A 26,574-nucleotide genomic window follows, 5' to 3' on the forward strand; every position below is an offset into this window, starting at 1 on the left:
GTCGGCGGGCATGAGATATCCTGCCTTCTAGATTCCGGGAGCACTGAGAGCTTCATCCACCCCGATACGGTAAGGCGCTACTCCCTCGCGGTATACCCCATTAACCAAAGAATCTCCCTGGGCTCCAGATCCCACTCCGTGGCGATCCGGAGGTACTGCATCGCCACCCTCACCATCCAGGGCGTAGAGTTCAGCGGCTTCCGGCTCTACGTCCTCCCCAACCTCTGCGCTGCCTTGCTACTCGGCCTGGACTTCCAGTGCAACCTCCAGAGCCTAACCCTGAAATTTGGCGGGCCCCTACCACCCCTCACTGTATGCAGCCTCACGACCCCTAAGGTCGACCCGCCTTCTCTGTTTGCAAACCTCACCCCGGATTGCAAACCCGTTGCCACCAGGAGCAGAAGGTACAGTGCCCAGGACAGGACCTTCATCAGGTCTGAGGTCCAACGGCTGTTGCGGGAAGGTATCATCGAGGCCAGAAACAGCCCCTGGAGAGCCCAAGTGGTAGTGGTGAAAACGGGGGAGAAAAACAGGATGGTCATTAACTACAGTCAGACCATCAATCGGTACACGCAGCTCGACGCGTATCCCCTCCCACGCATATCTGATATGGTCAATCAGATTGCACAGTACCAGGTCTTCCCCACAGTGGATCTGAAATCTGCCTACCACCAGCTCCCCATTCGCAAGGCGGACCGCCCGTACACCGCGTTTGAAGCAGACGGCCGCCTTTACCACTTCCTTAGGGTTCCCTTCGGCGTCACTAACGGGGTCTCGGCCTTCCAACGGGAGATGGACCGAATGGTTGACCAGTACGGACTGCGGGCTACTTTCCCGTACCTAGATAACGTCACCATCTGCAGCCATGACCAGCAGGACCACGACGCTAACCTCTTCAAATTTCTGTGTGTTCAGCACAAACCGATTAGCCATCCTTGGCTATGTGGTTCAGAAAGGAGTTCTGGGGCCCGACCCCATCATGGATCTCCCCCTTCCCCACTGCTCCAAGGCCCTCAAAGGATGCCTGGGGTTCTTTTCCTATTACGCCCAATGGGTCCCTAACTATGCGGACAAGGCCCGTCCACTCATCCACTCCACCGGTTTCCCACTGACGGCCGAGGCTCACCAGGCCTTCAACTGTATCAAGGCCGACATCGCCAAGGCCGCGATGCACACAGTCGACGAGACGCCCCCCTTCCAAGTCGAGAGCGATGCATCAGACATCGCTCTAGCTGCCACCCTCAACCAGGCAGGCCCGTGGCATTCTTTTCCCGCACCCTCCATGCCTCCGAAATTCTGCACTCCTCCATCGAAAAGGAGGCCCAAGCTATCGTTGAAGCTGTGCGGCACTGGAGGTATTACCTGGCCGGCAGGAGATTCACTCTCCTCACAGACCAACGGTCGGTTGCCTTCATGTTTAACAACACACAGCGGGGTAAGATCAAAAATGATAAGATCTGGAGGTGGAGGATCAATCTTTCCACCTTTAATTATGAGATTTTGTATCGCCCCGGTAAGCTCAACGAGCCCCCCGATGCCCTGTCCCGAGGTACATGTGCCAGCGCACAAGTGGACCGACTCCGGACCCTGCACGACAACCTCTGTCACCCAGGGGTCACCCGCTTTTCTCACTTCATTAAGGCCCACAATCTGCCCTACTCCATCGAGGAAGTCAGGGCTGTCACCAGAGACTGCCAGGTCTGCGTGGAGTGTGAACTGCACTTCTACCGGCCAGACTGTGCGCGCCTGGTGACGGCCTCCCGCCCCTTTGAACGCCTCAGCGTGGACTTCAAAGGGCCCCTCCCCTCCACCAACCGCAACACGTATTTTCTCAATGTGGTCGACGAATATTCCAGATTCCCCTTCGCCATCCCATGCCCCGATATGACGTCTGCCACCGTCATCAAGGCCCTCAACACCATCTTTGCTCTGTTCGGTTTCCCCGCTTACGTCCACAGCGACTGGGGATCCTCATTCATGAACGATGAGCTGCGCCAGTACCTGCTCAACAGGGGCATTGCCTCGAGCAGGACGACCAGCTACAACCCCCGGGGAAACGGGCAGGCGGAGCGGGAGAATGGGACGGTCTGGAAGGCCGTCCAGCTGGCCCTACTGTCCAGAAATCTCCTGGAATCCCGCTGGCAGGAGATTCTCCTCAACGCCCTCCACTCCATTCAGTCGCTCCTGTGCACGGCGACTAACGAAACCCCCCATGAACGTCTCTTTGCCTTCCCCAGGAAGTCCACCTCCGGGGTTTCACTCCCAACGTGGCTGACAGCTCCAGGACCCGTTCTCCTCCGCAAGCACGTGCGGCTCCACAAGGCGGTCCCGTTCGTTGAGAGGGTATAGCTACTCCACGCAAACCCGCAGTACGCCTACGTAACGTACCCCCACGGCCGCCAAGACACAGTCTCCCTCAGGGACCTTGCACCAGCTGGGTCCCCACACCCCCCCTCTGCCCCAGCGCCATCCTCCCTTCCCCCAGCGCACCCCACCACAGCCCCCGCTCCAGGACAATCTGTCCTCCCCTTGGTCCAACCCGGGGATGAAGAGGATGTCGACACGCTCCCGGAGTCACTGATGACCGATCCGACGCCTGACTCGCCACCAGCACTGCGGCGCTCTCTACGATGGATCAAGGCACTCCTCCGTCTAAATTTATAACCTTCTCTGAAATCTTAATGACAACCTGTATGTAAATAGTTTTCCACCACCCCCGCTGGACTCATTTTTAACGGGGTGAATGTGGTAGTCACCACTGTTGTATTATATTGTATATACCGCACTGCATGCGAGGGTATTACGATAAGGCCCCTGTACTATAGGTACGGGGTAGATCCCTGCCTGCTGGCTCCGCCCAGTAGGCGGAGTATGAATGTGTGCGCTCTCCGAACGGCAGCCATTTCGGCAGCAGCTGTAGGAGGCCACACATCTCTTTGTCATAAAGCCTTGATTACTCTCTACTCTCAATCGTCGTAATTGATAGTGCATCAGGCGGCCTACTCACCACCACCACCACCACAGGCGGCCTACTCACCACCACAGGCAGGCTACTCTGCCAGTGGCCATTATGCTCACAATTCTCTGGCACGGGATCAGGTCGACACTGGCAGCATCTGTCAGGCAGGAAAGAAAGTCTGAGACAGTCTCAGTGATGCGTTGTTCTGTACAGTTAATGATTTCATCAGCTTCCCGTGGCAGTAATGTATCAGACCACCATAATTGTACAGTGGAAGGGCTCCTTAAGGTTCAGACAACCATTAATTATAACCACGTGTTCATACCTTTTGATCAAGGCCTGCACCTGTGTCAGGAGGAAACGCGTTCCACTCTGTCGATTTTTCAGCATATTTGCAACCAGCAGAACTCTACAATGGAAACTATCTCCCATTCCGCGGGTATTCTTGTTTTATTTTAGGCCAGCAAGTGCCTGAGTAGTTTTCAGGAGAAAGGGGCTGTCCTGTGTAGTCATTGGTCGATGGCACTGGTAATGTTACCTAGAGCACCAATTAAATATCAGTGAAACAAGGTCCATTCATTGTGCACAGCAGTGCCTTGTGCAAGTTGCCGAGAAAGTGCCTGGATTGGTCTAACAGTGTGCTGCAAGCCTTCACCTTGGGAAGCCCCTCGGGATCAAGGGTGACATGATTGCACTCTGGGTCGATGGGCTCTGAGAAGTCTGATAAGCCCAATGCGTGATCGCCAGACTCTTGCCACATGTGGGACCAAGTGGTGCTCAGCGGGTTGGGTGGGTGGAGGTTTGCGCACTCCCACCGACACCTCTCAACTTCGCCTCTCCACATTCCTGGTGAAGTCAATTTGTATATTCTTTGCCTTCCCAAATGAATCTTCTCCATTTTAATCAGTCACAACTCAGGGACGCCCGTGGGTTTGTGGGACCTTTGACCTCTTTAGGGATGCTTTGAGGTTGTCCACTAAAGCAGGCATTTTCAACGTCGATGGCGCTGGTGGGTCGCGGGCGGGTGTCGGGAGAGTCGCGGAGCCGTCCGTCGCGACGCTCCCGATCGCGCAAATTCACACGCAACAGCCGCAGAAGCCGGCTTTTAACAATGCTGGCTGCGAGCGGCCTTCAAAAAGGCTGTGACGATATTTTAAAAAATGGTGCCGCACTGCGCATGCGTGCCCACTCATCGGTGCGCATGAGCAGAGTTTTGTGCACTCGCACCGATGACCGGGCACGCATGAGCAGTGCGGCCGCATTTTTAAAAATATAGTCACAGCCTTTTTCAAGGCCGCTCGCAGCCAGCATTGTTAAAAGCCGGCTGCAAAAAGTTTGGGGAGAATGATGTGATTGGTTGCTTTCTGAACTTTGATGCGGATGAAGTGGAAGTCTCTTACTCCAAGAATGATCAGGGTCTGGGTGTCGCGTTTAAGATTGGGAAAAGACTGTCTCACTGTCAGAGCCTTATTTCCGCATGTTCTGTGCCACAATTGTGCTGTGGAGCTTAACTTTGGACAAATGGAGACTCCATACTTTTCGACACCGGAAGGCTTCACCTTCATCCAACAGGTTCCAATAGGAGGAGTGTGTACGAGGGCCGAAGGGAACCAAAATCATTTCCTCCATTTTGTCAGCAGCAACCAAGGTAAGAGTAAATGGTGGGTCGTGAAGTTCAACCGGCGTGGGCCGCGAAGGTCGGCCGCGTGGCTCCCGAAGTTTGGCTGGTTGGTAAAAACGGGTCCCTGGAAATAAAGTTTGAAAAACACTCCCCTAAAGTGTTTCTGCTGTCTTTTCAGACAATTTTTTTATTTTTCAGCCAATTGGAAGGTCCCAGTTACTACAGCACCATTAACTTGATAAGTTAATACAGATGGGAAAATCAATCAGTGGACCTTCCCATTGAATGGCTTCATATTACGCTTTACACAAAAAACATTGGGGGAGCTCTTTAATATCATTGTAAACACTTCTTTAGAGGAATAGTTGCTTGCTCAGTAGTTGCCAGTTATTTGTCACTGGTAGACTGTTGACTGCCTGGAACTCTATTAGCCTTTGCCATCTCTTCTAACCCTAAAACTGAAATACGTCAATAGTAAATTAAATGCAACATGATAGTTTGAAAAAGTCAAAGAACAGCGAAGAAAATTACAGTAGCGTTATTTTTGTAACAAATGATTATTCCTGTAATGCTCAATTGAAATGTTAAAGCTGCAGCTGGCTCCCGTAAGTATCCCGTTGTGTTCATTTTTGCTCCAGTGTAGCTGGAAGCTGCAGGAACCTGCTTCATGCATTGTAGACTTTTATTAGAATTTAACCACCGCATTGCGGTCTTCATTGTTCATTTCTTCTGCGGACTTTAACCTATAAAGTTCTGTTCGCCCTTCACTGAGAAGTTTTGCTTAAGCCAATCTTCTCCGTAAGCTTCAAATTGTGGTCATTTTGAAGTTGTTCCTGAAGGGTGTTTTTGCTGAAGTTTTCAGATGCATTTAACTAAACAAAAATGTGTCAAGAATACAAATTCCATTCATATAAAAAAAGACAGAAATAAATTTAAGTGTAACTACATTTGGATTGCAGCTTTCCCAACCAAAATTAAAGTTTGCTTTTCAACACTATTAGACACCATGGGCTCCATGTTGGGTTGAGAGTTGAAATGTTGGAGTTCCATGCAATGTTTGGGTTTGAATGTTATTTTCATTGCCGTCTTGGATGTGGCTTGCCCTCTGCAGATGAGTTACAAAATGTTAGAGCATTCCATCTCCCGGGATGGGAAATCGGGAAGGGAAAGGGATGTCGTTGATGGAAATGAAGAGTGAGTTGTTTATGGGCAACACTGAAAGCGTTCGAAGAGAAATCTGTCGTTTGGTTTCGTCATTCCAAAGTTAAATGGAAAGACAATGTGAGAAGTTAAATGGTCCTCGAGCTCACATCTTGCCACGCTTTCTTGCCACAAATGGCCACGATGCACCCTTGGTTTTTACTGTAATTCACGGATGTAAGCGGTTGAGTGCTCTCAGGTGTTTCCGGATTGTAAAAAACCATCTGACATGTTTTAACGAGTTCATTTCCTGCCAAACTGGTAGATTGGAAAATGTTATAATATGGGGCGGACTGTTACAACTGCATCGCAGCGGGGAGGGGCGGGGGGGGTTGTACTTTTGCAGGTTTTCAGCAGCATTTTTCTTGATGTGCTGTTATAAATGGTAAACCTGTTAAATAATGCCTACAGTTTTTAGCTAATTCATCTGCTTGGTATGTTCAGCATGAGGAATCATAGCTTAGGTGAGATACAGAATTATCAGCATAGATCTGCAGAGGTTAAGAGAGAGAGGAGCTATTCTCACCTGGACTAACCTGTCACAACTTGCTGGGCAACTGCTATGTAAACCATTTGGCCGTTTAGTCACCAAGTTTATAATCTTCCACCAAATAAGCCCGTGATTAAGCTGTTAATTAAATGTGACCACCCTAGCAGTGATTTGTGTGGGTTGATTTAAGAACTGGAGTTGCAAGTATATGGATTTCATAGAATTATAGAATTTACAGTGCAGAAGGAGGCCATTCGGCTCTACGAGTCTGCACCGGCTCTTGGAAAGAGCACCCTACCCAAGCCCACGCCTCCACCATATCGCAGTAACCCCAGCTAACCTTTTTTGGTCACGAATGGCAATTTCTCATGGCCAATCCACCTAACTTGCACATCTTTGGACTGTGGGAGGAAACCGGAGCACCCGGAGGAAACCCACGCAGACACGGGGAGAACGTGCAGACTCCGCACAGACAGTGACCCAAGCCGGGAATCGAACCTGGGCCCCTGGAGCTGTGAAGCAACTGTGCTGACCACTGTGCTACCACGCTGCCCATGTTTTCTGCTACATGAGACTGTTTTGGCAATCATTTAAAAAGTGGTGATGGCAATGTATCCTTGTTTGAGTTCTTTGCCTTGCTGTTTAATGTTACGCGACTATTTTCTTATTTCATTCGCAGCAATATTATTTGCTGGTGCGCTGCGGCCTCAGTTCTAACTCCGATATCACGAGAAATGGAATGCCTCCCATTTCCTTGGATTACTCTTTGAGTCAATGTTGGGATGATGAAGGATCATCCCAACATTGTTCTCCCTGAAGTCCTGGCATTTGTGACAACTGAAGTAACAGTTCAGGTACATAAATGTACTTTTGATTATTCTTCAAGTGATCTCAGTTAAAGAGGAAAATCAGCACTAGATTTAATGCTTCCTGCCCCATAAACCCCATCAGCACAATATGTGCAGGAAGTAAACTATTAATTTTAGTGGTTGTTCAGGATATCGTTTTAATGTAAAAACACTGGCCAAAGTTGAAAAGGAACGAATTGAGTGCCAAGGGAATTTAAGGACTTGAGTACTGTGCCACATTAATGCAAGTGCTGTGTTTGAGGATGTTTCAGTTGTTTTGTTTTCCTCTTCTGAAGGCACCAATGCAGTTACAACAACTTGCATTCATAGAGTATACTTAATGCACTAAAACGACCCAACACACTTCACGGGAGAATAATCAAAAATATTTTGCCATAAGGAAATCGTTGCACAGGTAGCTAGATTTTAAAGACATCTTAAAGGACGAGAGGCTTAAGGGTTGGATTGCAGAGCTTAGGACACAGATGCCCACGGGTAGAGCAATTAAAATGTAAGAGATCAGCATTGGAGGAAAGCACGGTGGCGCAGTGGTTAGCATTGCTGCCTCACGGCGCCGAGGTCCCAGGTTCGATCCCGGCTCTGGGTCACTGTCCGTGTGGAGTTTGCACATTCTCCCCGTGTTTGCGAGGGTTTCGCCCCCACAACCCAAAGGTGTGCAGGGCAGGTGGATTGGCCAAGCTAAATTGTCCCTTAATTGGAAAAATGAATTGGGTACTCTAAATTTATATTAAAAGAAAGCATTGGAGGAAAGCGGAGATGGAATCAAAGAATCCCTACAGTGCAGAAGGAGGCCATTCGGGCCATCAAGTCTGCACTGATCCTTTGAAAGAGTACGCTACCTAGTCCCAATCCCCCACCTTATCCCTGGAACCGCACCCAATCTTTGGACACTGACGGGCAATTTTGCATGGCCAATCCACCTAGTCTGCATATCTTTGGATTGTGGGAGGAAACCAGTGCACTCGGAGGAAACCCACGCAGACCCGGGGAGAAAGTGCAAACTCCACACAGACCGTCACCCAAGATTGAAATCGACCCCTGGTCCCTGGCACTGTGAGGCAGCAGTGGCGACCACTTTGCCGCCCTGCCGCACTATCTCCAAGGGTTGTTGGTCTGAATGGGTTTACAGAGAGAGAGGGAAAAGCGATGCCACGGAAGGATTTAAAAATGAGGATGAACATTTTCAAGTTGAGTCCATGCCAGACTGGGGGCCAGTGCAGGTCAGTGCGCACAGCAGTGATGGCTGCCCGAGACTTTGGTGATAAGTAGGCTTCAGACTGCGAAGTTTTCAATGAGGTCCAATTCAGGGAGGATGGAAAATCGGAGGTCAGCATTGAAATAATCAGCTCGAGATGTAATGAAATGAAAATCGCTTATTGTCACAAGTAGGCTTCACATGAAGTTACTGTGAAAAGCCCCTAGTCGCCACATTCCGGCGCCTGTTCGGGGAGGTTGGCACGGGAATCGAACCGTGCTGCTGGCCTGCCTTGGTCTGCTTTCAAAGCCAGCGATTTAGCCCAGTGTGCTAAACCAGCCCCTAAGAGTGATATGGATGAGGAATGTGTTGACCGCAGGGACTGGGCCGAACAACAACAGATATCCTGACACTGGAGTGTGAGTGGGTCATCAACAATTCAGATCCTGCTCTCTCTTGACAGTCACACACAACCACTCCTTTGGGTTTATTCTTACTCCTTTTTAACGCAGGGACACAGATTTCAATCTTAGTTCCTCAGTTACTGTACTCGCTGAGGTGGTCTGAATTGACTCATATCTCTGTGGCCTGTGTGACTCAATCCAATGCTGAGCAAAACAATGATTAACTAATTTATAACGGAGCAACTTCATGACAGACCATGGTTCCCCAGTCCTTGGATGAAATTGCCTGGATGTTTCATATTGTGTCCGGATATTGGAACAATTCAGGTATCCCAAGTCGGAGTTAAGCGTATCCAAGCATCGGACTTTTGAACCAATTTAATGAGGAACTGAGTCATCTTTTTCCAAGTGGGAAGTTCTAACATGGCCTACTCCTGCACCTATTTTCTATTCATCTAAACGCTACAAAACTTCAAGTATTCTATTACACGATGCACAATCGGAACTCCTTTAACCTGTTACAAACTGCCGTGTAAAAATTCTACTGAATCAAACGTAGGTGAGACTGTTGTTATGTTTATGGCTGGATAGTCAACAACTATGTCTAAGAAGTGTAATTGGAGACTGCTGCTTCCCGATGTGGAAGGGGAGGGAAGAATTGGGATATATACAAGTGGCTTGGGGAGCAGGGAGGCGAGCGGGTGGTGAAGATCAAGGGTAGCCGTGATGTGGCGATGCCGGCGTTGGACTGGGGTGAGCACAGTAAGAAGTCTTACAACACCAGGTTAAAGTCCAACAGGTTTGTTTCGAATCACTAGCTTTCGGAGCACTGCTCCTTCCTCATTCACCTGAGGAAGGAGCAGCGCTCCGAAAGCTAGTGATTCGAAACAAACCTGTTGGACTTTAACCTGGTGTTGTAAGACTTCTTACGAAGATCAGGGAGGCGACAACCAGACAACCGTGGCTCTTTCCAAGTTTCAGACGTCTATATGGCATTGGTTGCCACGACATTACCCAGCTTGTGTTGCAGCTTCACAGAAAGCTAGATGTAACTCATTTGTATTTACGTCAGCTAGGCTTTTAAAAAAAACTTATTTGTGGAATGTGGGTGTCACTGACAAGGGCAGGGCAGCATATGTTGCCCATTTTTCCCCCTGTGTGACATTATGATAAACGTACAGAACTGTAAGGTTAATGTTATGTCCAAATCAACTACTAGACGGAACTAGATGCAGAACTATATAAAGCATCGATGCTAAGCCTTCTGGGAGAGAGTGTTGAGGAGAAGGCTAGAAGACAGACTGTAAGAAAGGTAGTGTGAGTGAGAGCAGATCATAGTTACTGTATTAGTGTAGAGATTAGTAGTATATGAGTGTAGATTGTATGTTTATTACCAACTGTTTATTATATAGGAGTAAATGTCGAATCCAATTAAGTAGTGTAAATATATCTTTAGCTTTGTTTAATATAAAAGCTAGTTGTGGTCTTTGTGAACAGTACACCAACCACAAAGAACATCACACCCTGGAGAGCCAGTACTGTCTTGCACATATTAGTGCACAGTTGCAGCATTTACTGTGGGCTCGGCTAAGTTTGTTTGCATTTGTTTCATAATCAAATTCAAGGGGCCAACTAGCAATGGGACAAGTGCTGCACCTTTATCTGCCCTCCTTGGCTCCTTCCTGCCATGTTTGACCTCCCAGAATTCCGAGGAGCTTCCTGCTCCAACCAGCAAGATAGTGACAGGCCCCCAACATGGCTGCCGCCTGCCTTTGCTGCTGACGTCGGCCAGGCAGCTCCTAGCACCTGCAGGCGCTTGTCGCCACTCATTGGGAACTGTACTCGCCTCCGACCAACTGGACGATAGCATCGAGAAATCACGTTGCAAATTGAAGCAGTTTAGGCATGGGTTTGGGACCCGGAACTTATCCAGGTGCCCGGTTCGAGACCCTGAATTCATCCATATGTCATGTTTCAGCCCCTAGAATCAGCTGGTGCAATATTTTCACCAATTTCAGCATCTTGTTCATAAATACCTCTTACTATCCTGAGTACAATGAGATTGGTATGAGCTGTGTAAACTGAATTATAAAGAGTTCATCCTGACATGTTGAATTTGTGTAAAAAATCATAGCTGACAGCAGGAACAAGCCATGTTTATCTTTCTTCACCGTTTGGTAAATTTACTCCAATATAGTATTAAGTTGTGCCTTTGGTGTCTGTCTTTCAATTTTACTGTTGACTACTTGGACAGAACTCAGTTGCAATGGCAGAAACTCATGGAATTTGTGAATGGAAAAAAGTTAAATCTTTGTCTTTTTTCTAAAAGCTGTAACTGCCCACAGTGAAAGCACAATTTGTAGAAGATCGTTTTTGAGATTAAAGACCATGTCCATTTCATTTCCTGTTGAAAACTCTTTCTAAACGGTAGCAGATCCAAAGTAATGAACAGCTTTAAAGAAATCTGGAGTGCATTTACTGTATAAAATCCTCTTCCTTTACAATGAAGGTTCTGTGCTATCATTGCGACTACTTTCTACAATGCAATTCGCAATTGCTTGAAATGTCAACTTTCCGTCATAACATTTTGCAAGGGTGGGACGCTATCGGGAATAAAAACAGGAGGTTCTGGGAAACTTCAGCAAGTCTGGCAACATCTGTGGAGAGAGAAACCAAGTTAACATTTTGAGTCCGAAGGAGAGTCACATTGGACTCAAAACGTTGGCCTGTAACTTCCTCGGAGAGGTAATCACTGGCGAATTACCACTCCGTGGGAACTTAAGTTTGCTGCGATTGCAAAGCCCTTGTCTCGCCCAATCGTCCTCACTCAGGCTGGGTAAGAGAAGAGCAGCAAAACTCAACCCCAGCTACAGCCGCATGGATTATATTTCTACCAGTTAAAATTTCCAGCTTCCAGAGCAATGGCCTGTGACTTATTTCAAGACGACAAAATAAATTTAAGGTGGCATCAGACTGGTATACTGGAGTTAGACGGCAGTATGTCTCGTTTAAACCCAACCCATATTTTTTTACCTCTTCTGTACAAGAATGAACTGTAATAAAACCATAATGTAAGATTCAAATGACTGTAATGAGCATTAGTGGACTCACCTCTTTGAAATTTCCTGCAAAGCGGTTTATTATGTTAGCATAAAGCTACATGTTTTGTTTATTGATGCTTGCTGTTGGTTGCTGTTTCTGATACTCGTTCTTTGATAATGGGAAGGTTAATCTTTTAACTAGCATCTGCTGATTCTTACCTGGAATCTCAAAGAGATTACAAAATGGAAACAGACTATTGAAATCAACTAGTCTGTTTTGGCATTTATCCTCCACCCAAGCTGTAATTCTAATCCAGTACACTGAAGACCCTAATAATAAATGTATCGCTGAGCGATTCTGGTATTTGACCTTCTATCTTTTTCAAAATGCGTTCATGGGCTGTGGGCTTCGCTGGCTGGTCAGCATGTATTGCCAATCAACCCCATTGCTGTGGATCACATGTAGGCCAGACCGGGGTAAGGATGACAGATTTCCTTCCCTAAAGGACATTAGTGAACCAGATGAGACTTTTAATTCCCAGGCATTTACTGAATTCAAACTTCACCGCCTGCCGTGGTGGGATTCGGGTTGGGGTCTCCAGTGCATTGCTCGGGGTTCCCTGAATTAACTAGTCGAGCACCAATGCCACGAGTCCACTGCCTCCCGCTATCTCTCGGTGATCTTCCATTGCATTCACGAGGATTATTTTTGTGTCTGTGCAGGTGTGACAGGATCGGGAAGTACGGAATGTTCATGTGGCAGGAATCATTTCACATGCACAGTGAGTGCCTTTGGAGAGTGTACCTGTATACCTGCGCAGTGGCAATGTGATGGGGACAATGACTGTGGAGACCATAGTGATGAAGATGGCTGCAGTAAGTAACATTCAGACCTCATTTGGGTTCAATCGTGCTGTTGAGTTAACTTGTTGCAGTGGTTTTGGTAAAGTTATTGTAGCCGTTGATTTCTCTCTCTCTCTCTTTCTCCTTTTCAGTCTCTCTGATGCTTTAATTATTAGTTTGGTAATGTACTCTTTTGATAGCTATTTTCCTGTGAATGTTGATTACACCGTGCTCTATATCATCAAAAATAATCGAACGCTTTGGAATTTAAATTTGTAAATGCATCATACCCAATACACCAAGAATGCCATAAAGGGAGTAAACTCAGAGATGGTAAGATGGCACACAAAATTGACAGCTTGGTAGTTCTTTGTGATCATGACTTGTGACATGATTATGTTTTGTATGATTTGGGATTCAACACTGTGGGGGACCCAACGCCCAGGTAGGCAATTTTAAAAAGTGCCGAATATGAAGGTATGAGGGAGAAACTACATCAAACCCATTGATGATTATGAAATTCCTTGAAAGGGGTAAAAGGCAGGTATTAAACAACGACCAGCAAAAGTAGCCGCAAAAAACGGTGACCTCGAATGGATTGGCGAGATGATCAATGTACAATAAGAAAGAGAATTGTGCTTCGCAAATCCTGCAGGAAAGAGTGTCAGGCGGCACTGGAAAAACACCAGGAACCTGGGAAGCATATTGAAAAGATTGCCCGAGGGTAAAGAAGAACTTAGGATAGCTGAGAGCACTTCACTCCATGGTAAAAAATTCTGCAAAGCTAAGAAGACAATTGGGAAGAGTTGAAAACCTGCTCAGGGAGATGCGAGTTGGCATGAGTGCAGAATAGTAAATGTTTCCATTGGTTACTGCCTTGAAATCTGAAAGCTGTCGTCACGTCCTCCATTGGAGAAGATGATCAAGACAATTCAGACTTTTATGTGAGGTGAAGAATGGGCGAAAAGGGTTCAAAACAATCAAATTCCCAAGGAGGAAGGTTATCTATTCCAGGATGCAGGCAATGATCAGGGATGAAATATAAGGTTCTAACAATGATGCGCATTTGGTTCCGGCTACTGAATCAGGGGAAGATACTTGGTGCTTCCTTTGCTGTTGAAGAGCCATGTCTTCACTTGAGAATCTGATGAGCACGGTTGCAGGAGCAAAGCCTGAGGAAGCAGAAGGTTTTCGCCTTGAGAGAAAGCTAAATAGGCCAAAGTTACATGGCTTCCAACTGATCAAAGAGTTTGGCAGAATTATTTTGAGAGTTTTCTTGGAAAATTCACGGAGATCTTCTTCATCCTTCTGGCCATTGATTTGTGCTCGGAGTTACCCCAAATGACTCGTCTCAGAATGTGAATTTATTAGGAAAGCATGTTTGGAACTCTCATTCTGGCAGGCTCTCCTCCACCAACATGCTGCATTACTGAATCAAGACAAGTAACGTTAAACATGGTGCGCTTGAACAGATTTCTGGATGTACTTTTCAATTTCCTGTGCCCCGCACAGAAAGGGGGGGAGACGGTGGTGTAGTTGCAATGCCGCTTGGCTAGTAATCCAGAGGCCCAGGCTAATGCTCTGGACGGGGGTACAACTCCCACTACCGCAGCTGGGGAAATTTAATTACAAATAATAAAGTAATCTGGAATATAAAATTAATCTCCGTAATGGTGACTGTGAAACTATCTTTGGTTGTTGTAAAATCCCATCTGGTTCATTAATGTCCTTCAGGGAAGGAAATCTGCCGTCCTTACCTGGTCTGGCCTACTTCAGATCCATAGCTATGTGATTACCTCTTAATTGCTCTCCAGGCTAATTAAGGTTGGGCAACAAATGTTGGCCTTGCCAGTGATTTTTTTTTTAAAGTGTACCCAATTCATTTTTTCCAATTAAGAGGCAATTTAGTGTGGCCAATCCACCTAGCATGCACATTTTTGGATTGTGGGGGCGAAACCCACGCAGACACAGGGAGAATGTGCAAACTCCACACGGACAGTGACCCAGAGCTGGGATTGAACTTGGGACCTCGGCGCCGTGAGGCCGCAGTGCTAACCACTGCGCCGCCATGCTGCCCTTTTGCCAGTGATGCCCAGATCCCACAAATAAATATTTTTTAAAAACTAACTCTTGCAAGAAATGCACCAGTAAACCCCCTCCACTGAGCGGCACGGTGGCACAGCGGTTAGCAACGCGGCCTCACAGCACCGGGGACCCAGGTTCAATTCCAGCCTTGGGTGACTGCGCGGGGTTTACACATTCTCCCCGTGTCTGCGTGGGTTTCCTCCGGGTGCTCCGGTCTCCTGCCACTGTCCAAAGATGTGCAGGTTCGGTGGATTGGCCATGATAAATTGCCCTTCGTGACTGCGGATGTGCAGGCTAGATGGGGTTACGGGGTTACAGGGATAGGGCGGGGGGAATGGGCCTAGGCGGGGGGGTGCTCCTTCGGAGGGTTGGTGCAGACTTGGTGGGTCAGATGGATTACTTGTGCATTGTAGGAATTCTATGTTCATCCGGATGACCCTTCATCGTGTGAACACTTGGATAGGTTTGAACAGGATGGGCAAGGGGTAACGGGGACATTGATCCTCTTGATGACTTGGACACAACTGGAATGAGGTTATTTTTTCATCCCTCCGGCAGATAACAGTTTGCTGTCCTACCCCCAATCTCCATTGGTTTAATTAAAGCTGTTACATCTCTTAACCCTTTCCAGTTCTGAAGAAGGCCATTGGCCTGAAGTTCAAACTCTGTTTCCCTCTCCATGGATGCTGCCTGGACTGCTGAATGTTTCCAGCATTTTCCTTTGTTATTTCAGATTTCCACCATGGACAGTATTTAGCTTTCATCCTCTTCTCCACTGTTCATTATATTTCTACCAGTTAAGATCACCACTGATTTAAGAACTGAACCCTAGGATTTTCTGCTCTATATAAATTAAATAATCTATAATATATAAAAGGGGAATATACTCTGGGTCTGGTTTAGCACACTGGGCTAAACGCTGGCCTTTAAAGCAGACCAAGCAGGCCAGCAGCACGGTTCAATTCCCGTACCAGCCTCCCCGAGCAGGTGCCGGAATGTGGTGACTAGGGGCTTTTCACAGTAACTTCATTGAAGCCTACTTGTGACAATAAGCAATTTTCATTTCATTTTCACTGGGTAATTAATAAATAACCACAGGCGCAAGGAGAATAGCGGAGGTCCAATCTGTCTGAGCGTGGGCCCCCATCGCACTTCAGAAACTTCCTTAGGCCTCATCTCTTTGAACAGGCCCAGAATTAAAACCAGCTATGGGGGTTAATGAGGGGACGAGGCCACTCCAGTCTTCCTCCCCATTTTGCTCTGTCATTGGGCACAAATGAAGAATTGGCATCGGGCCTCTGCTTGGTCATCAACGGCCTGGAATTTTCACATTTCAAATTGCAATCTGATTTTCAGGCACAAGGCCCAGCAGCAGAATATTAAACTTTCTCTTCTCAAGGGTTACAGGACCAGGGTTGAGATTTCATTCAATTACTCAGTGTTATTCTGATGCTTTTCCTCATAAAGCCAGCTGGGGCACTTCTTCCTACAAGTAAGAAATATAGACTTGAGTGCCACAGACAAATAATATCTTCATTTTATTTGGTCTGTTACTCCGCTTTTAATTCAATTAATGCCAACATTTTTCAGTCTTTCATTCATCATCGTAAAAAATGCAATTACCAACAACATAATTCCTGTGGAACAGCTGTGTGTTTTTTCCCATATTATGTGTGTATAGATATATATATATTATACATTATACACGTGAAGCATTAATGAACACTCCTGTTCTTCAGCCTACTGCTCTGCAGTACATTACAGTGAAAGCCCATTCGGAAATTTTGAATAATGCAGAAGCATTCTTTAGATTCAAGGTAGTTTTTAACATGGTGCTAAATTATTTAATAAATAAGCTGACCTAATTCTAAGCGATGCCTGTAAATCTTGACAGTTTGTCATTTGAGGCCTTCTCAAGGAATTGAATTAGAACGAAGTTGGTAATTTTACGGGCGTTGGCGGTTATACCAAGAAGCTTATGAAATATTCATGGTCTGAATTTTGTGGGAAGGTGCTAGCATTTAATTATAACAAATGGTTTCAAACCTCAACCGGTTTATTTCCTTTATGAACCAGCAAAGGGCATGTCACTAGATAAGTAATCTATTATCAGACTGTTGCCCCTGTTATTCTGATTACAAAGAGTAATGACAGCTCCACTGTGTATTGTCATGTGAGAGTACCCTTTAAGAAATGGGTGTTTAAGAAGTGTACCTTTAAGAAATGGAGCTGCACAAGTTACTGGAGTGATGTCAGAGTGTGGGTGGAGCTGAGCTCCACTTCTGCTTTTTCAGTTTCAGTTTGAGAAGAGCTTGGCTGTGTCTGTGAGCTGCACTGCTGTTGATCTCTGCCATGAAGGACTATCTCTTAATCATTTGGTGAATTCAGAAGGAATATAAATGTTTTCAGTCTTGAATGTAAATCCTAATGTGCTCCTGTTTAGAGGTTTGTTATGTTTTTGGATGTTAAAGGAACTGCATGCATGTATTATTCTTTGGGGGGTGTATTTGAATTAATGGTTGCTAAGATATTCACTGTTTGTTTCAAAAAGGTTAACTTGAGTTCATAGAATAAACATTGTTTTGTTTTAAAAACCACTGGTCCATTTTCTGCTGTACCACACCTGTAGAGTAAGCCGTGTGCTTCCTATACCACAATCTAGTAAAAGTTGTGGGTCAGGTGAACTCCATGATACACTTTGGGATTCTCTAAACCCCGGCCCATAACAATATATATTGCGAACTGAACCAAAATGGCCGAAATAAGAGGCTGAAGAGGCTTCTTTCTGTATTTATGTCCCATGTGTCCAGCAGTCGGTACTTCTGAGCTGCTTATTGTGTTCGAAATCTCACTCTGGTAGTGGGTGGCTGTGGAATCCCTGTAGTCAGTGCTGAGACCCTGATAGCAGTTGCTTCACAGCGCCAGGGTCGCAGGTTCGATTCCCCGCTGGGTCACTGTCTGTGTGGAGTCTGCACGTTCTCCCGGTGTCTGCATGGGTTTCCCCCGGGTGCTCCGGTTTCCTCCCACAAGTCCCGAAAGACGTGTTGTGAGGTAATTTGGACATTCTGAATTCTCCCTCCTTGTACCCGAACAGGAGCCGGAATGTGGCGATAGGGGGCGTTTCACAGTAACTTCATTGCAGCGTTAATGGAAGCTGACTTGTGACAATAAAGATTATTATATTATTGTTATTGTAAGTGGATTTGGACATTGTTGGGTAGTTTGCAAGCTGTATGGCTCGTTGCTTTGCTGGCAAAAAAGGCTCAGATGTTTATTATAATAATAATAATCTTTATCGAACCTTGGACCCTGGCGCTGTGAAGCAGCAGTGCTAACCACTGTGCTACCATGCGCCCAAATGTCAATGGTTGTTTTTTATTCAGCGGATGTGGGCATGCGCCCATTTTTTTGCCCATCCTTAAATGCCCTTGAACTGACTGGCATTGAAGTGTCAACCACATTGCTGTGGGTCCGGAGACACATGGAGACCAGACCAGGTAAGGGTGGCAGATTTCTTTCCCTGAAGGACATTAGTGAACCAGATGGATTTTTTTTTTTTACAACAGTGGTTTATTTGTCCGGTTGTCCATATTTTTATTTCGATTCAAATTTCACCATCTGCTATGATTCAAACCCAGATCCCCAGAACATTACCCTGGGTCTCTTGTTTACGAGTCCAGTGACAATACCACTGCGTCACTGTGTTACAGTACGCTGAGTTGCTGTGGCAACAGGCACCTTTTACAAGCATGCCGTACTCTGGAGCTGTGAATAATGATGGTGGAGGCTCCGGCCTGCTTTTCAACACATGGCTGAACAAAAGTCATTCCTGCTCATACTGCCGACCACAGGTGTTGGAAGGATTTGCAGGATGCTGCTCTACGTGTCTGCTCGGGTTGCTGCCTCCACCCCCGGTGCACAGTAGCAGCAGCGTATGCCATCCACAAGATGCACTGCAGGAACTAACCGAGGCGCCTTGGTCAGCACCTTCCAAACCCATTGCCACCAGCTAAATGGAGGGGGCCTGGGCTGGGGTAGCAGCGACCCAGCCCCAGCGACATCTCCGGGGAACGGTATCTCCAGCACACGGGGCTCTCAATTATTTTTCATCCTGTTTATTGTCGGCTTCAGGCCTCCGGTCTGCCTGGTCCAGTCGTGGCCTCCGTTGCTGGTGCTGAGCCTCTGATTGGACAGGCACCTTCTGGGGTCAGTTTGCTGCACTGTGTAGGACAACAACTCTTAACGGCAGACACTTGATTGGCCGCTGCCCATAAACCTCAAGTGGAAGTCCTGCACTTCGCCCATTCGCATGTGCCAGCGACACACTTTTCCTCCCAACGTCAGGCCCTCCATGTCAATGGCAACATGTCTTTGGACTGTTTGGTATCGTCTAAGTGCAAAGTTCCTGCTTAGAAAAGATCAATAGAGGGCGGGATTCTCCCCTAGCCAGCGGGGCGGGGGGTCCCGGCGGGATGGAGTGGCGCGAACCACTCCGGCATCGGGCCGCCCCAAAGGTGCGGATTTCTCCGCACCTTTAGGGGCCAAGCCATCACGTTTAGGGGTTAGGCCCCCGCCGGACTGGTTGCCGTCCCGCCGGCTGGCGTGGAAGGCATTTGGCGCCACGCCAGCCGGGGCCGAAGGGACTATGCCGGCTGACGGAAGTCCGCGCATGCGCGGGAGCGTCAGCGGCTGCGCAGGGGGGGTGTCACCTCCGCGCGTCGGCCATCGCAGAGGCTATGGCCGACGCGGAGAGAAAAGAGTGCCCCCACTGCACAGGCCCGCCCCGATCGTGGGCCAGGCCACCGTGGGGGCACCCCCCGGGGCCAGATCGCCCGCGCCCCCTCCCAGGACCCCGGACCCCGCTCACGCCGCCTGTTCCCGGCGGTAAGGGAGGTCGTTTGACTCACGCCGGCGGGACAGGCATTACAGCAGCGGTATTCGGCCCATCGCGGGCCGGAGAATCGCCGGGGGTGGGCCCGCCGACCGGCGCGGCGCGATTCCCGCCCCCGCCGAATCTCTGGTGCCGGAGAATTCGGCGGCCGGCGGTGGCGGGATTCATGTCGCCCCCTGGCGATTCTCCGACCCGGCGGGGGGTCAGAGAATCCAACCCAGAGTGTGAACCTACACGTTTGATGTGGTGATGTTTAGGTCCACAACCGCACAATAGATAAGAAACAAAATCCATGATTCTGGACATTGAGGGAGTGAAATTTCAAATTGATTTCCAAAGGGAAATAGTTCATTTTTTATTATCCTCCACGTCTGGCATATAGGTTTTAAAATGTTCAGTCAGCTAAGCTGACCCCTGTAAAATATTTACAAACAGCCCAGCTACCTTCCAGTTGTTTGAGCTCTATTGCTCAGAAGCTTTACATTTTATGACCCATTTGGATGCATTAATGACATTACCAGAACAAGGAGGTGAAACGGGAACCAGAAAATCATCAACTCTGAAACTGCATTCGTCGGCAATAATTAAAATGAAGCAACTCTTCACCCTCCATAACTCTGTGGATACTGCGGCATCATTGAGTTTGGCTAATTTAACACACACAGGCACCTCGTGTGAATGTGTCATTACCACACTATGCAATACATTTACTCACTGGCACATTGGAAAACATTAAAAAACTGGTTTAACTGACAGAATATGGGCTGTAATGTACGAGTTCCAGGGCAGTGTGACTGGTTGGGGTTGGGGAGTGGGGGGGGGGGGGGGGGGGGTGGACACCACCCTGAAGATGCACAGGGAATAGGGGTAGCACTCCCAGCTCAAAGTAGGCCACGCCAGCACAGTGGCTACCTCACAGCTCCAAGGTCTCCAAGGAAAATAAGGAAGGGCAAGTGACAGAAGTTTAGTGAGGGATCACTTTGGGACAAGTGACCATAACTCCATTAGTTTTAAGATAGCTATGGAGAACGATAGGTCTGGCCCAAGAGTTAAAATTCTTAATTGGGGCAAGGCCAATTTTGATGGTATCAGACAGGAACTTTCAGAGGTAGATTGGGGGAGACTGTTGGCAGGCAAAGGGACTGCTGGTAAATGGGAGGCTTTTAAAAATGTGTTAACCAGGGTTCAGGGTAAGCACATTCCCTTTAGAGTGAAGGGTAAGGCTGGTAGAAGTAGGGAACCCTGGATGACTCGAGATATTGAGACTCTGGTAAAAAAGAAGAAGGAGGCATATGACGTACATAAACAACTGGGATCAAGTGGATCCCTTGAAGAGTATAGAGATTGTCAAAATAGAGTTAAGAGGGAAATCAGGAGGGCAAAAAGGGGACATGAAATTGCTTTGGCAAATAATGCAAAGGAGAATCCAAAGAGCTTCTACAGATACGTAAAGGGAAAAAGAGTAACTAGGGACAGAGTAGGACCTCTTAAGGATCAACAAGGACATCTATGTGCAGAGCCACAAGAGTTGGGTGAGATCCTGAATGAATATTTCTCATCGGTATTCACGGTGGAGAAAGGCATGGATGTTAGGAAACTAAGGGAAATAAATAGTGATGTCTTGAGAAGTGTGCATATTACAGAGGAGGAGGTGCTGGAAGTCTTAAAGCGCATAAAGGTAGATAAATCCCCGGGACCTGATGAAATGTATCCCAGGATGTTGTGGGAGGCTAGGGAGGAAATTGCGGGTCCCCTAACAGAGATATTTGAATCATCGGCAGCCACAGGTGAGGTGCCTGAAGATTGGAGAGTAGCGAATGTTGTGCCCTTGTTTAAGAAGGGCAGCAGGGAAAAGCCTGGGAACTACAGACCGGTGAGCCTAACGTCTGTAGTAGGTAAGTTGCTAGAAGGTATTCTGAGAGACAGGATCTACAAGCATTTAGAGAGGCAAGGACTGATTCGGGGCAGTCAGCATGGCTTTGTGCGTGGAAAATCATGTCTCACAAATTTGATTGAGTTTTTTGAGGGGGTGACCAAGAAGGTAGATGAGGGCAGTGCAGTAGACGTTGTCTACGTGGACTTTAGCAAAGCCTTTGACAAGGTACCGCATGGTAGGTTGTTGCAGAAGGTTAAAGCTCACGGGATAAAGGGTGAGGTTGCCAATTGGATTCAAAATTGGCTGGACGACAGAAGACAGAGGGTGGTTGTAGAGGGTTGTTTTTCAAACTGGAGGCCTGTGACCAGTGGTGTGCCTCAGGGATCGGTGCTGGGTCCACTGTTATTTGTGATTTATATTAATGATTTGGATGAGAATTTAGGAGGCATGGTTAGTAAGTTTGCAGATGACACCAAGATTGGTGGCACAGTGGATAGTGAAGAAGGTTATCTAGGATTGCAACGGGATCTTGATCAATTAGGCCAGTGGGCCGACGAATGGCAGATGGAGTTTAATTTAGATAAATGTGAGGTGATGCATTTTGGCAGATCGAATCAGGCCAGGACCTACTCAGTTAATGGTATGGCGTTGGGGAGAGTTATAGAACAAAGAGATCTAGGAGTACAGGTTCATAGCTCCTTGAAGGTGGAGTCGCAGGTGGACAGGGTGGTGAAGAAGGCATTCGGCAGGCTTGGTTTCATTGGTCGGAACATTGAATACAGGAGTTGGGACGTCTTGTTGAAGTTGTACAAGACATTGGTACGGCCACACTTGGAATACTGTGTGCAGTTCTGGTCACCCTATTATAGAAAGGATATTATTAAACTAGAAAGAGTGCAGAAAAGATTTACTAGGATGTTACCGGGACTTGATGGTTTGAGTTATAAGGAGAGGCTGGATAGACTGGGACTTTTTTCCCTGGAGCGTAGGAGGCTTAGGGGTGATCTTATAGAGGTCTATAAAATAATGAGGGGCATAGATAAGGTAGATAGTCAACATCTTTTCCCAAAGGTAGGGGAGTCTAAAACTAGAGGGCATAGGTTTAAGGTGAGAGGGGAGAGATTCAGAAGGGCCCAGAGGGGCAATTTCTTCACTCAGAGGGTAGTGAGTGTCTGGAATGTGCTGCCAGAGGTAGTAGTAGAGGCGGGTACAATTGTGTCTTTTAAAAAGCATTTAGATAGTTACTTGGGTTAGATGGGTATAGAGGGTTATGGGCCAAGTGCGGGCAACTGGGACTAGCTTAATGGTAAAAACTGGGCGGCATGGACTGGTTGGGCCGAAGGGCCTGTTTCCATGCTGTAAACCTCTATGATTCTATGAGGTCCCGGGTTCAATTGCAGCTTTGCGTGATTGTCTATGTGGAGTTTGCACTTTCTGCGTGGGTTTCCTCCGGGTGCTCCGGCTTCCTCCCACTGTCTAAAGATGGGCAGGTTAGGTGGGTCGGCCATGCTAAATTGCCCCTTAGTGTCCAAAAGGTTAGGTGGGGTTATTGGGTTACAGGGATGGATTGGAGGCGTGGGCCTAGGTAAGATGCTCTTTCAGAGAGTCGGTGAAGACTCGAAGGGCTGAATGGCCTCCTTCGGCACTGTAGGCAATCTATGATTCTATGAAAAATAAGAAGATTCTAGGTTCAAGTCATGCTCCTGATCTCTGAGCACAAAAATCAGGATTTACACTTCAAGGCAATATTGGGGGAGAGCATCACCTTTGGGAGGTGACTCCTTTGGCCTCTAGCATTGCATCGAAGCCCCACCTGTCCCCTCAGGGAAACACACAAAATTCCATGCCAATATCAAAAGACGTGCAGGGGAATTCTCCTGGTGTTCTCACTCAGAAACTTCACGAAACCTGGTCATTGTCAGATTATTGTTTGTGATGCACATTTTAAAAAATTATTCAGAGGTTGCTGGCTAGGCCAGCACTTATTGCCCTAATTGTCCTCGAGAAGGTGGTGGTGAGATGCCTCCATGAACCGCTGCAGCCCATGGGGTGTAGGTACACCCAGAGTGCTGTTAGGGAGGCTGTTCCACGAATTTGACCCAGCAACAGTGAAAGAAGATGATGTCCATAGGTTGCTGGTCACCCTTCTCAATGTTGCAACGATGACTATGCTTCAAAAGTGCTTCATTGGCTATAAGGGACTTTTGGATGTCCTTTGATCATGAAAGGTATATTAGAAATATGTTTTCTGTTCCTGTACATGTCTGGGGGCGACCCACGTGGAGACGATACAGACCCAGGAGGTGTCGATCCAATTTGATTTCCATTGCTTTTTCGTACCAAGTGTTACTGCCCATAACGGATCTGAAAACGTTCCCCAGAGAGGTGAAATCAATCTTTTTCAAAGCACCTCGGGCATTGAGCTGTGCTGTAATTATCCATGTAAGCCTCTGAAATGGATATGGTGAGTGTCTAACCACAAAAGTGATGTACCTTCTACTTTGAAGCATGTAATAAACCACAGTGAACACTCCGTTTGTGTTTTGACCTTCTCGCTCGACTATTTCTTCCATTCCTGCTGCGCAACGCAACATATATTCTCAGATCTTTGATGAGGATGCTTCCAAAAAAGAATTACAGGATAGCTCCCCTGCTAAACGTTGTCACAAACCCAAGGATTAGACTCCTGTTTGCTTTGAACAATGAACTTCATTCAAGATGTTGGCAATCACTTCGGTTTCTAACATGACAGGTGTTGTCTTGGCGTAGATCATGGTAAATTCCCTCTGATTCAGAGGTTCAAGCAAGACTTGTGCACCCTGGCCAGCACATTTCTCAGAGCTGCTCCTTATCTCCCTGACTAGCCTTGCCAGGGAAGAAGCGGAAGCAGGGTTTATGCGCACAGGTGGTCTTCGCAGATAGGCGGGCTTTTGTTGAGCTTCCACGCTTTGGCAGGTTGGCGGCACTCTCTCGCCTCTGAAGACTGTAGCCTGGATCTTCATGCCCGAGGCGGGTGGGCAGAGTCGGAAAATTTCATGACACGCCTCACCCATCCACGGGGGAATAGGTGCCATGACTGACAGGGTCTTTGTTCCGGTGGTGGGGTGCATACTGAACAAGACACAGATTGGAGATTGCCATGGGTGCTGCCAGGTACCAAGGCCTACTGCCTTGGTTTTCTGGGACTTTACCCCAGTCGTGTTGTTAAATATTAAGCGCTTTGGTTCCCAAACCTTACTACCATCCCCCCAACCATGACCCCTCCATGCCAACTCATGCCACTCCACTCACCCCCAATGGCCCCTTGTACCCTTCATGCCAATCCATACCCAGGGTCCCTTATAGCCCCTATGCCAAACTCATGCCAACCCCTCGCCTACACTCATCCACTTGGCCCCTTGTAGCCCAATATCAATTTAGAGCTAAATCATGCCAACCTATGCCACCCCATTATGCCAACACATCCACTACCCTTTGCCCTTATGCCATCATACCAACTTGTCCAATATCCACTATGGACAGACCGCAGGAGCCATGCTGAGATGAAAGGAAATAACGTTTTTAAGAGTCTATTACAGACCTTACTGTATAGAAAACTCTATAATTCATAAAATCCTGTTAATTACATTTGAGTACTTAATCTTTATGAAAAACAATATTTGGATTGATAAATCTATATCAAATATATCTAATCCATTAATAACCTCTTGGAGCTGACCATCAAACTGTGAACTTACAGCTCCCAAACTGACAATGATGGATTGTGGAAGCAGTCAAGCAGCAATAATGCTACCACTTCGGCTTACGTCAACAGACAGCAATTAAAAATGCAAGGACGGAACGTTTCTAAGTCAGACATAGGGAGGCTGTTTTTTCAAATTTAAAGGGCAGGTGATTTAATCAACTTTATAATGCTAGCATTTGTTGCCCAACCCTAATTGCCCTCGACCTGAGTGGCTTTCTAGGCCCCTTCAGAGAGCAGTTTCTGTGGGTCTGGAGTCACATGCAGGTCGGATCAGGTAAGGACGCCAGATTTCCTTCCCTCAAAGGCAGTGAAAAAGATGTGTTTTCATGACAATCAATGATAGTTCTCACGGTCACCATTACTGAAGTGGCTCTTACTTCCATATCTGATTACTTGAATTTAAATTCCACCAGCTGTCATACTGGGATTCGAACCCATGCACCCAGAACATTAACCTGGGCTATATGATATTAGAGGCTGGGCTGTGTGATATTAAACACAGGGCTGTGTGATATTAGAGACAGGACTGTGTGATATTAGACAGGACTATGTGATATTAGAGACAGGGTTGTGTGATATTAGAGACAGGGTTGTGTGATATTAGGGACAGGACTGTGTGATATTAGAGACAGGGCTGCGTGATATTAGAGACAGGACTGCGTGATATTAAAGACAGGGCTGTCTGATATTAGAGACAGGGCTGTGTCATATTAGAGACAGGGCTGTGTGGTATTAGAGACAGAACTGTGTGATATTAGAGACAGGGCTGTGTGATATTAGAGACAGGGCTGTGTGATATTAGAGACAGGGCTGTGTGATATTAGAGACAGAACTGTGTGATATTAGAGGCAGGGCTGTGTGATATTAGAGACAGGACTGTGTGATATTAGCGACAGGACTGTGTGATATTAGAGGTAGGGCTGTGTGATATTAGGGACAGGGCTGTTTAATCTCAGAGACAGACCTGTGCTATTAGAGACAGGACTGTGTGATATTAGAGACAGGGCTTTGTGATATTAGAGGCAGGGCTGTGTGATATTAGAGACAGGACTGTGTGATATTAGAGGCAGGGCTGTGTGATATTAGAGACAGGACTGTGTGATATTAGAGACAGGACTGTGATATTAGAGGCAGGGCTGTGTGATATTAGAGACAGGACTGTGTGATATTAGAGACAAGGCTTTGTGATATTAGAGACAGGACTGTGATATTAGAGACAGGGCTTTGTGATATTAGAGACAGGACTGTGTGATATTAGAGACAAGGCTGTGATATTAGAGACAGGACTGTGATATTAGAGACAGGGCTGTGTGATATTAGAGACAGGACTGTGATATTAGAGACAGGGCATTGTG

The 26,574-nt window shown here is 47.1% G+C and overlaps 1 protein-coding gene across 5 annotated transcripts in view; it reads left to right on the forward strand.

Moving 5' to 3' along the window:
* The window catches only part of lrp4 (low density lipoprotein receptor-related protein 4), a 495,226-nt gene that overhangs the window by 179,627 nt on the left and 289,025 nt on the right, over positions 1-26,574 (forward strand). For all 5 annotated transcript variants that reach the window (XM_072466626.1, XM_072466628.1, XM_072466627.1 and 2 more), the window contains exon 2: positions 12,503-12,655. In XM_072466626.1, coding sequence (XP_072322727.1) covers positions 12,503-12,655 — 153 coding nt within the window. The remainder of the gene's footprint in view (positions 1-12,502; positions 12,656-26,574) is intronic.

Source organism: Scyliorhinus torazame, chromosome 10 (assembly GCF_047496885.1).
Source record: "Scyliorhinus torazame isolate Kashiwa2021f chromosome 10, sScyTor2.1, whole genome shotgun sequence".
Lineage (NCBI taxonomy): Eukaryota > Metazoa > Chordata > Chondrichthyes > Carcharhiniformes > Scyliorhinidae > Scyliorhinus > Scyliorhinus torazame.